This window comes from Patiria miniata, unplaced genomic scaffold (genome assembly GCF_015706575.1).
Source record: "Patiria miniata isolate m_02_andy unplaced genomic scaffold, ASM1570657v1 HiC_scaffold_12, whole genome shotgun sequence".
Classification (NCBI taxonomy): domain Eukaryota; kingdom Metazoa; phylum Echinodermata; class Asteroidea; order Valvatida; family Asterinidae; genus Patiria; species Patiria miniata.
This window is the reverse complement of record NW_024037050.1, coordinates 1,684,366-1,696,605: the sequence shown is the minus strand read 5'-3', so window position 1 is coordinate 1,696,605 and position 12,240 is coordinate 1,684,366. Positions and strand designations below refer to the sequence as shown.

General features: G+C 40.0%; 1 protein-coding gene across 3 annotated transcripts in view; it reads left to right on the top strand.

The window, feature by feature from the left end:
• Positions 1-11,748, top strand: part of LOC119744858 (Golgi apparatus protein 1-like) — a 52,246-nt gene extending 40,498 nt beyond the window's left edge. For all 3 annotated transcript variants that reach the window (XM_038221055.1, XM_038221047.1, XM_038221038.1), the window contains 8 exons: positions 1,208-1,438; positions 2,826-2,905; positions 4,312-4,510; positions 5,221-5,256; positions 6,303-6,479; positions 7,684-7,804; positions 9,654-9,760; positions 10,366-11,748. In XM_038221055.1, the coding sequence (XP_038076983.1) occupies positions 1,208-1,438; positions 2,826-2,905; positions 4,312-4,510; positions 5,221-5,256; positions 6,303-6,479; positions 7,684-7,804; positions 9,654-9,760; positions 10,366-10,533 (1,119 nt within the window). In that variant the 3' untranslated portion in view covers positions 10,534-11,748. The remainder of the gene's footprint in view (positions 1-1,207; positions 1,439-2,825; positions 2,906-4,311; positions 4,511-5,220; positions 5,257-6,302; positions 6,480-7,683; positions 7,805-9,653; positions 9,761-10,365) is intronic.
• The last annotated feature ends 492 nt before the right edge of the window (positions 11,749-12,240 follow it).

Sequence of the window (12,240 nt, the reverse complement as noted above, 5' to 3'; positions counted from 1 at the left end):
ACGTCTCCACAAGATTTTCACGAAATAGATATATGGATTTTACTCAAAACCAGGAATTTCCAAGGTGGGTTGATCTGTCGCAAATGGAAGAGTTTTAAAAAAAGGGATATTAAGTCCAAATTTCAGCCAAGGAAATTGATTCTGGTTAAAAGAAGAGCATTTTGAAACTTCACTTTCAAACTCGAAAACTGTACTACACGAGAACAAAGAAATGTCTCCACAAGGATACAAATTCGAGAGTGGGTGTGCGTGTACATCCACTGGCTTGTGGGGAACCGGAACAATGGGAGGTACCCAACAAGGAATGCCCACTGACTTGCGGGGTACCGTTTTGGTACCCCATAAGTTTTTCACGAAATAGATATATGGATTTTACTCAAAAACTAGGAATTTCCAAGGTGGGTTGATCTGTCGCAAATGGAAGAGTTTTAGAAAAGGGATATTATAAAGTCCGAATTTCAGCCCAGGAATTTAACTATGGTTAAAATAAGAGCATTTTGACATAAGTGTGCGACGTTGCAAAATGTTAGAACACGAGAACAAAGGAAGTACCCCACTTCTATGCCTATGTAAGCGGGTGTGTGTGTTCCTGTATTGTATTACGCTCGAGGACAGACAAAAAAAAGAGCACAAAGGGGCCATTCATCCTCGAACGACGGTGCCTATTGTCCTCGAACGCCGGGTTTGTGCACTAAGTCTATGGGAAAGGTTTAGATCAGGGAACAAAGGAAAACACAAAGCCAATCCTCGGAAGCATAGCAAAAAACGACTGTGAGTGTGTGTGTGTGTTTGTCTACTTGAACTTACTCAAGCAGTTCAAGATGTCTTTTCAGATTTGCTTTAAGGGTGCGTGCCCTGTGCTCTTCAAAAAAATTAAATTTGTAATGTTTTTATTCAATTGGGGCATCTGCAACCCTCGGCTGAAAATTTTGCGAGTGTTATTGTGAGTAATTGCTTATAAGGCATGGAGAAAGGTTCGTAGTTGATTTTAATGCAAATGTGTGTATATTTACATTTCAGAAAAGCGGTCATTTTGTCTGACAGGGTAAACATTTGGTCAGTCGGTAGCGGTCTTTCCATAACGCTTGGAACTGTCCTTTGGCTGACCTGAGACTCTCCTTATCCTAATGGTTTAGGCACCACTCTCGGAATGCCATTCTAAAAAGGGTGATACATTTCTCCCCAAATTGTATTTATTCTCCAACAGTCCGAGGATATCAAGCTGGATCCCGAGCTCTTCCAAGGCTGCGAGGACGACGTCAAGAAGTTATGCAGTAACCTGAAGGCTGGCAAGGCCAGGATCTTGGAGTGTCTGCGAGACCACCGGAAAGAGCTGGGCGAAAAGTGCCACCTGAAACTCTTCAACCGTGTCAAGGAGCAGGCCCAGAACGTCAAGACGGACTTTGCATTCATGCACTCCTGCCAGAGAATGATCAAGGTACGTGTGGAGCACCGTGGTCCAGTGGTTACGGTGTACGTGAGTTCGAACCCTAACGGGGAATATGGTGCTTGTGTTCTTGGGCAAGACAATTTACTACAATTGCCTCCCTGTGCATGTATGCATCCCATGACATTTTGGCAGATGAACTTTTTTTATTTTTTGCTCGGCAAAAATTTCTGTCTTTAGCAGCTCCATAAAATCACGGATCCTCTACACAAGGATAAACGACTCATCTGAGCTTGTGTACAAAATTTACGGTACAGTTGGTCTAGGGACGTGATATGCCCCGGTCGGCTTCCGCGCATAAAACAATGCATAGAACATGTAGAACAATGCGGGCCATGATGGCCGACGGCCTCTTTACATAGCAACAATGTTATTGGAAACAAATAAAAAGACAATATCTGGACAATAGATTTGCAAATATATTGCAAATGTTTGAATTACCAAGAAAAAAAAAAAAAAGGGAAGTGGGCGGGGACGAGAAAGTGGTTTATTTTTCTACTTGGCCTAACACACGTATGCTGCATTCCAGTAGCTTCACTGATTCAACTCGGGTAAAGTCAGACTGGTTAGCCAAGGAAGCTGAGCTAATTGAAGGCTCATATGCCCTCATAATCCAACGTCCACTAGTCGTAAGATTGCGGCTTCAGTTTTAGACATTGACGCCCTACCGCACTGTGAAAAGCTGTAGCCGTAAACATTATGCCCTTTTGGGACTGACTCTAACTTTGAAATTGACTGCTGTTCCGTCGTTTGTAAAACATTGACATCTTTGAACTGGATTAGTAACCTCAGAATTTGCAATCAGATCAAAAATAATTACATTTAATATATATATTATATTTTGTGGGCCACGATTGTGTGATAAGAAATAATTAAAATTATAATCTATTAGAAAAAAAAGAAATTCCCCCAGGTAGACTTTCATCAATTAAAACAAATAATTTTGACAGTTGTCTAAAAATAGGTAAATACTCCTACAAAATATTGTGACTTAAACACAAATAAATATTAAAAATGCTTGAGGTGGTTGGTTAAAGTCTCATCAAAGTTTTAACTCTTGCAATTTTTACTTTCTCACATGCCCTTTGAAAGCACTGAGTGATAGTGCTTATAAATCCCACTCTTAACCCCAACTCCCTAGCATGATTTACTAGGAACCATACCCATCCTGGCAAATTCCAACACCATATGGGAAACTGCACACACATATGTCTGACTTAAATTCTGGAGGTGTACCAATCCAATGTAAAAGACTGTCAGTTTAGGGGTGCTGTACCCATCCTGACAGATTCCAACAAAACATGCCGTTGGGGTTTGATGGGTTGAGTTCTGTTAGGGTTAACTAATTTGAAACATTGCTCAACTTTCCTTCTTGCAGCAATTTTGCCCTGGTACAGCCCCGGACAGTCTCTTCAAATGCCTCAAGGCTCACAAGAATGAGCCATCCTTCGACCCCAAGTAAGTGTCTCTCGTCAACTAAAGCTTTTGTCTCGGTCTTCGTCCATTACAACCACGTGGGAACAGGCTGGCAATAGACGTAGTTCCAGAGACTTTAGTTCCAGAGATGAAACATTTCCGAGTTGCCAAGTTTTTCAAATTTATATCCGAAATTCAGATTTTTTTTTCTGATGACGTTTCCCCCGCAAAGTCAGATTTTGAAAGTTGAATTTTAACGAATTTGATAAAAACGGCACAGCCACATCTGTATTGCGAGTGCAGTTTTAATCTGTTCTACCTGTCGTCAGCACACAGACATGGTAGACACGCATAAGTAAGAAACTACGCACATTGTCTGAAACTATGCACATAGCTTCATGTTGCATGTGGAGTTCAACTGCAGTGAAATCCAAAACGTAGCATTATTTTTTGAGAATTTGGATTTAGTTGTAAAAAATGCAGTGCTTTAAAAATAACAATCACGATCTTGGGCATGGTGAAGAGATCATGAAAAACAAATTTCATTGATGGCTGTTGAAAATGTATGTTAGTGAAGCTGTTTGATTGAACAGTGCACTTGTTTTGTTCCGTGCTTGGATTTTCCTCGACGTTCTCAAGTAAAAAAAATAACCTAATTTCTTATTGACGAGTCAGTTACTCTTACCTTTATTCAGACTTTTTAATTGAGGAAACATTGAACATTTGTCACATCGTAAAATCTTGTTTGGCGAGGTCCGGAAATTGGGCACTAAGTTTATTGTACATGTGTATGTACATCATGCGTGCAGCCCAGATTTCGGACACAGATTTTTGTGCAGCCTGTTTTCTGATTGTTTTTTTTCCATCTATAGGCCAGTTTCATCTCTGTAGATTTATATCCAGTTATATGTGGTCTACAGACTCCAAACATGTTGGAGAATATAGCCACACTGTCCAGTCCTCTATCCACGTAAAAATATGAGCGTCCACGACCAATTACTGAATAATAATCTCATCTGTATGCGCCTACGGTAGCACATACAGGTGTATGAGGTCTCGCTGGAAATCCAGTAACAAATAAAGAAAGAGATAAGCCGTTGTCCTTAGGTGTTCGTTGTGCCCTGTCTGTTTGCATATTGTAGCCGTGTGAGGTCCCTGTTCACGCTTCGTACAGTGCATCAAGTAGTGCGTGGCTAGTGTTTATGTTTGCGGCCAGTTACCATCAGGGACACCATCGACGAACGCCTTGACCAAGGCTGGCCCTGAGATTTACCACACAAAAGAATTGTGTGCAGGGACATGGAAGTGTCATCCATACTCCACAGAGGGAAAGTGAAGTGAGGATGCTGTTCTTGATCGGCCAATGTGGTTTTGCAAAACTGGAAGGGTTGTGAAATACAGAAGACTAGGAGGATGAAAGAATTATAAATATTATTATTTTTGTGTAGCTGCAAAGCGGTCCTGACCAAGCGCTCCATCCAGAAGAAGGAGGATTTCCGCCTCAACCCACGAATGCAGAAGGCCTGCCGGCGAGACATGCCCAAGTTCTGCAACGATATCCTTGACAAGTCCAAGACGAAGGAATACCAAGAAAAGTCAATGGAAGGCGAAATGCTGCTATGCCTGAAGACCAAATTTGTTGTCAAGGTTGGACTTTACAGTCACTGTTGCCATCATTCTGATGTAAAAGCCTGTTCATTACTGGCGTGAATGCAAAGGCGAATGCCAAATTTGTGATTAACGGCAAATATTTTTAGCGCTGTGAAGTTGCAAACAGTGAACACATTTCAACTACTGCGAATGTTGCAGCAAAATGCTTCTTGATGCTAGTTTCGCTCTGCATTCAAATTTGTGTGAAGTATGAAGCATCCTTTACACTCATATTTCTTTAGCTCTGCAGAATTCAGAGATCATGTAATCCTAAAAGAGCAGGGGGTTGGTGGGGGGGCACATTTCAGCTGGTGGGTAATGCAGTGACCAATTTTTATGAAATTTAGTATGCTAGTAGAGACGTTTATGCCTCAAAAATAAGCAAGGTTTTAGGTAAATAAAGCATTTTTCAATTATAATCATTCATATTGGTAACAATAATGGAAAACAAACGATAATTTGGTCCCATGTAAAAATTTGACATTTGAATTATTCCCCCCCTCAGTTCATATGTAAACAGAGCAGATTTCATTGATTTGATTGATTTCATTGTAAAGTAGACAACTTAATTTTTCGCTGATTTGTTCCAGTGTCACTTTACATCTTCCTGCCATGTCCTCGCATAATCTGATGTCAAAATACCACAAGTTTATTTATTTATTTTTGTAAAATACCTCAAGTTTATTTATTTATTTTTGTTCCTACAGCAACTGTCTCCAGACTGTGAGAATTACGTCAAAGATGTAAGTAAAAAAAATCGACTTTGACTTCTTGCTTTTACGAAGCTTTTGAGGATACTTCTAGGAATTTTAGAGTTTTCTATAATATTTGTGTATCATTGTCTCTTAGACATTTGTCATGTGTTGTTTTTTATCTGGATATTTGCTTGACCGATGCTCTTCAATATTTTTTTGTAACATATACAATTGTTTTCCTACTGACAAACTTTTAATTTGTTATGTGTTTATTTATACAAAAATGTGTTTTTCTGTTGAACAATTTGAAATCTCTGAAAATACGCTTCTATTTTGTGTTGCACAAAAGACACGCCCGAGTTATTATCTGGCAGCAATTCAGTGGAAATTTGTGAAGTGACTATTGCATCACTGAACGTGGGTGGATTTTTTTTTTTTTGTTCGATGACTCATTCAAAAGTGAATAACTTTGGTATTGCTAGAAGAATAAGCAATTTAAAAACCCAAAATATATATTTTGCGGGTTGAGACTCCAAAACTGCTCTGGGTTTTTGAAAAGTCTTTTTGTCATTAACAAGGTTGTTCACCAAATAATGAATACTGGTCGTGACATCGTTTGAAATTCATCAAAGTATCGAAGTATTGTAGTATTCGTACCCGTACTTCTGACAAAGTACTGGTTCTCGCACTCGAGCAAATGTTTTCTCCGCAAGAATTCAACAATTTTTTTCAGAGCTACATGCAGGAAAAGAACCAGTTTTCTACTGTTTGGGGGGCTTTAACATTTGTGTAATGCCTAGTTTGACTGCCAACAGCTCTTGAAAACATGTCACGTATTGAAATTTGCTCCTGCTTGTTGAAAGTACTCGTATTTGTACTCATACTCGTATTCGTACTCGAGTACATTTTTTTGTACTCGTACTTTCACTCATGGGGAAAAAATGCCTTGTACACATGCCGGTACTCAGGACAAAGTACTCACACTAGTACTCATGGCAAAATACCTGACTACAGCACTGTCAGTGAGTGTGCCTTGAGATAGAACTGTAACAGTAGATCATGACGTTTGAAAGAAGTCTGACCTCTTTGTCTAGACCATTCAAGAGGCATCGCTGGACATTAGAATGGACCCGATCCTGTACCGCGTCTGCAAGGATACCGCCAGGAAGCTATGCGGTGAGCAGATGGAATCCCCAGGCCAAGGACAGGTGGAGGAATGCCTCAAGAGTAAACTGCACGAGGGAAAGGTTCACGACATCAAGTGCCGAATGGTAAGCAAAAGTTTAAAAAATAAAAATAAATAAATTAAGTCTGTCACAAGCAAATATGGCCCATCAGGCCGCGGATTATCTGCGGGTTCCTAGGCATGAAACGACTGAGGATATTTCTATTCCAACTGGATGGGTGGTAACAGTCCACTGCAGGTTACTCCTCAGCTAATGCCGGTAGCCATTCATACTCCTGGGTGGAGAGAGGCAAGTGGGGGTGAAGTGGCTTGCCCAAGGACACGACATATGGCCAGCAGCTGGACTCGAAACCTCGACCCTCTGATCCTTAGTCTCAAACCCTAACCACTAGGCCACACTACTCCCCGACATGGTGAGGAAAGCCTCAACTTTAACCCTACCAGACGTAACAGAGTACATCAGGTGGAATAGTCTTTGGGACCTTGCTGCATTGAGCCATCAATACCAGTGCATAAACGGCTCATTCTGAGACAAAGGGAGCTAGTCCCATTGAACAATGCCATGGTTGTATCCTGCTGCAGTTGGTGACCACAGACTCTGAGGCAGTTTGGGCCTGGAGACTTTTGACCTGATGGATCTTGCTACACTGAGCAGGCTTGTCATCTTGCAATTGTTGTGTCTAACAGGGTTTTAGCCAATAGTCCTTCAGCTTCAAAAGTAGAGTATATCGTTTGCAGCTATCCAAAAACTAACTGGTGAAATTATTGTTATTAGTTTATTGATAGTAATGGCACTAAACTCCCTGTGAAATTATTCTTTCTGGCATGCTATCATTTTGAAGAAAGCAATACGAGAAGGCCATTTCCGACAATTCGTCAAATGACGCACTTTTGGAAATTTCCGTTAGTGGCTGGTGTGTAATTCAGCGAATCCGTGAATGGATGCACGCGCAAGCGTTGACAAGAGGCACACGTGCGGGCAGTTGCTATTATTTTTCAATTTAGTGCGTGACATCGCGTAGCTGCATTCAGCTGAATGAGAACGTGTCCCGGACAATGATTTTTGGGCGCAATTCAAAACATGCTGCGGCAACTTTTGAATTGAAACAGAGATCCTAAAATATTGCTAAAACTTCATCAGGTTGGTTGTTAAGCACCTGTCTTTAGATTTTGAGCACGTTTGTTGCTTCAAATGAAAAAAAAAACGCACAAATGATCTACTCTACCTTAAAGTCGCTCTCCCCGTCACACGACCTGAACGACTTTCTTATTTCTTTCCAATCATCCAGCAAGTAATTCGGCTGCTGCAAGAAGGCCGCGCTGACATCCACGTAGATACACTCCTGTACAAAGCCTGTGCCTTGGACATTAAGCACTTCTGTGTCGGCATACCGCAAGGGGAAGGCCGGCGTAAGTACATTTTTATCCTTCTGACTTTTAAGTCAGACAGGGGGATATTGCCATCGCGTATTCCTTCTGTGAGTACTGGCAATCGTGGACCTAGGACAAAAGGGTTAAGGCACAAACAACACGTCCACGATAATGAGAGCTGTTGTTAAAAAGTTAGAGTACAAACAAAGGAATGAGGATTAGGGAGAATAGGGGGTCCACGATTGCTGGTGTTTACGAAGATGGTTGGTGTGTATGAGTATGTAACCATGAAATATGAAACCACATGTACCACGAAGTAGTTGGGAATATTGTTAAATTTTTGAAAGTAGAAAATGATCGTTTACACAACTATACCTTGGAACTTTGCTGTTGTCATGTAATTTCTGCACAAAATTTGGGTCTGCAGAAACGGAACTCTTGGATCCCTAGTAATCGTTGCAGTCAAACAAATTGCTTTTCAAAAGGTTCTTTAAAGGGTCCATGTGATGACGTTTTCTAAGGAACACATTTTGTGCAACTTTTCTGCTCCTCTTAAATCTATGAAAACTATCTGACATCCCTTTTTGGTTAATTTAAAACAATTCATGCTTTTCCTGACAACTGAGGGTGCTATTACTGTGATGTCTTTTCAGGAAGACACTGTTCAGTTTTAGGAGTTTTCTGTTCAAATTGTGAACCCAAAATTTGCTCATTGAAAACATTTGTGAGAGAGGGTTGGTCATTGGCTTACTGTCATGTACTTACACAACAATGAATCACGAAAGAAAAGGAAATTTATGCCAGCAAAATATCCAAAATTTTAGCAACGTTTTGTGCTGAAATAGCTGAAACAATGCGGTTTCTGCCTGGAATGATATCACAGTTTTGCTCATGAATATGCAAATTCACATTGGCGTAAAAACCAAAAAGTCAAAACCCCAAAATTTCATCTATTTTTGATCCTTCTTTTCCTCGTTTTCATGAAATCAGTGAACTTGAATACGGATCATTCTACAAATTTAGGGTCTAAAGTGCGACTTCTCCTTGTCCCTGTTACCTTGGTACTTTGTAATTTGCCATTTAAGGATCATTAAAACTGACTTCAAACAAGTTATGTTATTTGTTGGGTAGGTAGTTTGCTATTCATAATCACTCTTAAAGGACGACTGCATAAAGGAGTGCACCCAAAATTATAAAATCTTAGATGTCAGATGTAACAGGGACAGCAAGAAAGTGGACCCCAAATTCATAGATAGACCCACATATACAAATGTGACCGGCTCCACAAAAAAGGGTATTATGTCGCACAAATGTGAAATTGAGTTATATACATGTGTGGAAAGCCCACAATGTAAGCTTTCATTTGATATATAGTAGAGAGCTCCATAGCCCCTCCCGTTCTGGAGATATGACATATTTGCATATTAATTACTTCCTTAAGAGTTCAAATTGCACAACTGAGAAAACAGGCCTTAAAATAGCTGGCTTTGTTGTTGAACAACAGAACGATGCACATAAAAATGTTGTTTCCTCCACTTTGTTCATCAAAATTAAAATTTCTGTGAATGAAACCTGAAACTGTAGGTATTAAAGATGTCATTCATGACAAAAAAAGAAAATCACATTTTGACAACATTTTCACCCTCTCAATGTTGAGCGGGCCAGTACACAATAACGCACAGTGCGACTTAATAGCCTTTTTGTGGAGCCGGTCACAAATGGTCCATTGGGGTTTGTAGTATTGATAAATTGAAACACTTTTGTCCACGAAAATGCTTGAGTCAACATTCTGTGCTGCTGCATCTCGGATTGTCAGGCAAGATTCTCCAAAATAATTCATTTTTCTGTTTATTTTGTATGTGTGTGGGTTTGTTTTTCTCGGGAGCAGAGATGTCGTGTATACTGGAAGCGTTAGAGGATACCACCATCAAGCTGCATCCCGACTGCCGACGAATGCTGGCCGAGCGAAAGGAAACGTGGAGTTACGCAGTCAAAGTAAGCAACTCCTATCTGCCTTGCCTCCAACAATTTCTGGCTTGATCTAGGGCAGTGCTGTAAAAAAAAACCGAATATATTCAAACATTCGATCAACCATCGAAAAATCCAAAAAGCATTTTACCAAATAGAAAATAAAAAAAATGTGAGCTGTTTTGTAAAGTTGACCAGACAAAGTGCCCCTGACGTAAATGTATTCATACAAGTTAAGAAGTTTTATAGCCCAGAATTTGTATTTTTAAAATCCGTCAAAAATCCCAAAAGTGAACAATCTCTTCAAATCTTTCCTCTATCTGCCCAACTATTTCCACAGAATCAGTTACTTCCAGTCTTGGGAACTTTGGCAGTGCTGCCCAGGAAATTTCGAGTGAACCTCACACACATGAATTAGCTTTGAATACAGTGCGCTTGAGTTATGCTCGTTATTTCCTGGGTGGTCCTGCGGAAGTTCCCAAGACGTGATTCCATTCGTCATGTTGGGCACTGGCTATATGATGGGGATCAAAAACAACTCCAGACTTGGACTAATACTCGCCAACAATTGACTTGACTCTTTCACCGTCATCTTTGTTTCCCCCTAACCCCTCCCCACCCCCTCACTCCAGGAATCGCCACCGGGTTCGCTGAGTGATCTCGCGGCCATGGTCAATGCTTCAGAAGCCAGGGGTTACTTTCTCACGGTGCTGCTGGTCATAATAGGCGTTCTCTTCTTTGGTGGCTTGTGTTGCGGACGGGCGACCAAGCGCATCAGAGCAGAACTGAAGAATAAGTGATCGTTTTTGGTTTTCTTAAAAGGAAATACTTTGGTTTTGTAGATTCATTTCTTTTCTTTTTATGTATTTTTTGTTTCCACTTTAAAGTAATAATCTGCAATGAGTAAAGCCGGAGCACAATGCATTGTGGGAAGGGGCTTTTTTTCCCGTCATTGCTGTCGGCCTGCTTGCGTTCTGAATTCACATGCAGTTTGTCAAAGGCAAAATTGAAAATGATCAAAAGTATGCCTGCCAGAGATACAGTCTGAAATTTGGAAATTAAAATTTCTTAGAGGAGTTGAGTGCTTTGAAATCTACTCAGTTATTGATATGTTAGATTATTACAGTCGACTCTCGTTAATGTAAACACTTTTAATACAATTTCTGGTTATAGCAAACATGGACAGGCACTCCGCTTAATACAAAATTCTGATATAACAAACATTTTAGCTTAGTCCGGATGAGTTTGTATGAACAAGAGAGTCGACTGTATTATTATTCAGACTGAATTTGTTTCCATTGTACGAAATCTTTGAAAGCACGAAGTATGATATACTTTTTGTGCTTGGCATAGCTAAATTTCATTTGCATACTTGATTATTTCTCTTCACAAAAAGTAAATTCGTGCATGTGAGGGGAAAATATCGCTGCAGTCATTCTCAGGATCCAGATCCCCCCCAAAAATGAAATAAATACTAACATTAATAATGCAATTTTTATTTTCTTCTTACCTCGACGGCACTGTTTGACTTTTTTTTTTTTTTTTGACTTTTTTTAATAAGTTGAATGAATTGCAGTTTAACAAGTTGTAAATATTTGCATCAGTAATTCAATTGAATATTACACAGAATTTTGCCGTTTGCTATTCCTTTGTTGTGAAGTCGGCCCGTGATGCGTTGTGCTCAGTAATACCTTTTTGTGTTAATACTCTTTTGTTTCAGCTCTTGCAAGTTTTTGCTGCATACTCGGAGTAAAATCTTAAATTAGTAATTAATTTTACCTTCTTTTTTTTCTCCAAAGACTAATGGTAGTTAATTCTGGGCCACCGGATGGAGTTAATTTCAGATTTGTTAAGTTGTTAATTGTCTAGTGCCTCCCACTTGTTTTAGATTGTAGTTTGTGTTGATTTTCTTTTGAGCATTTGTCTGCTATCGTGGATAAAGTGTGACGGAAGAGTTTTGTTTGGGAAAGGTTTGGTGGAAGGGTTGAAACAATGTACTTAATGTGACAAAAATACACAAGGAAGTGTCCTGGGTATTTAATATGGGCAGTCGGGCATCACGGAAAAGCCATCACGGTCACAGAAAAGCAATGGAAGTGTCGGGATAAGCGTGGAAAAGGTATGGAAAGGCCATAAGTTTTTATCTGTATCTATGGGAAAAATCCAGTGGATAAAGGATACTTGGGAAAAGTCTCTCCAAATCTTAGAAATCGAATATTACTGAAATTATAGAATTGGTTCAGATGTAGCTGAGTCCATCACAAGGCCATCACAAGAACCTCACAAGACTATCAAAAGACCATCACAAGGCCATCACAAGAACCTCACAAGACTATCACAAGGCCATCACAAGAACCTTACAAGGCCATCACAAGGCCATCACAAGAACCTCTCAAGACTATCAAAAGACCATCACAAGGCCATCACAAGAACCTCACAAGACTATCACAAGGCCATCACAAGAACCTTACAAGGCCATCACAAGGCCATCACAAGAACCTTACAAG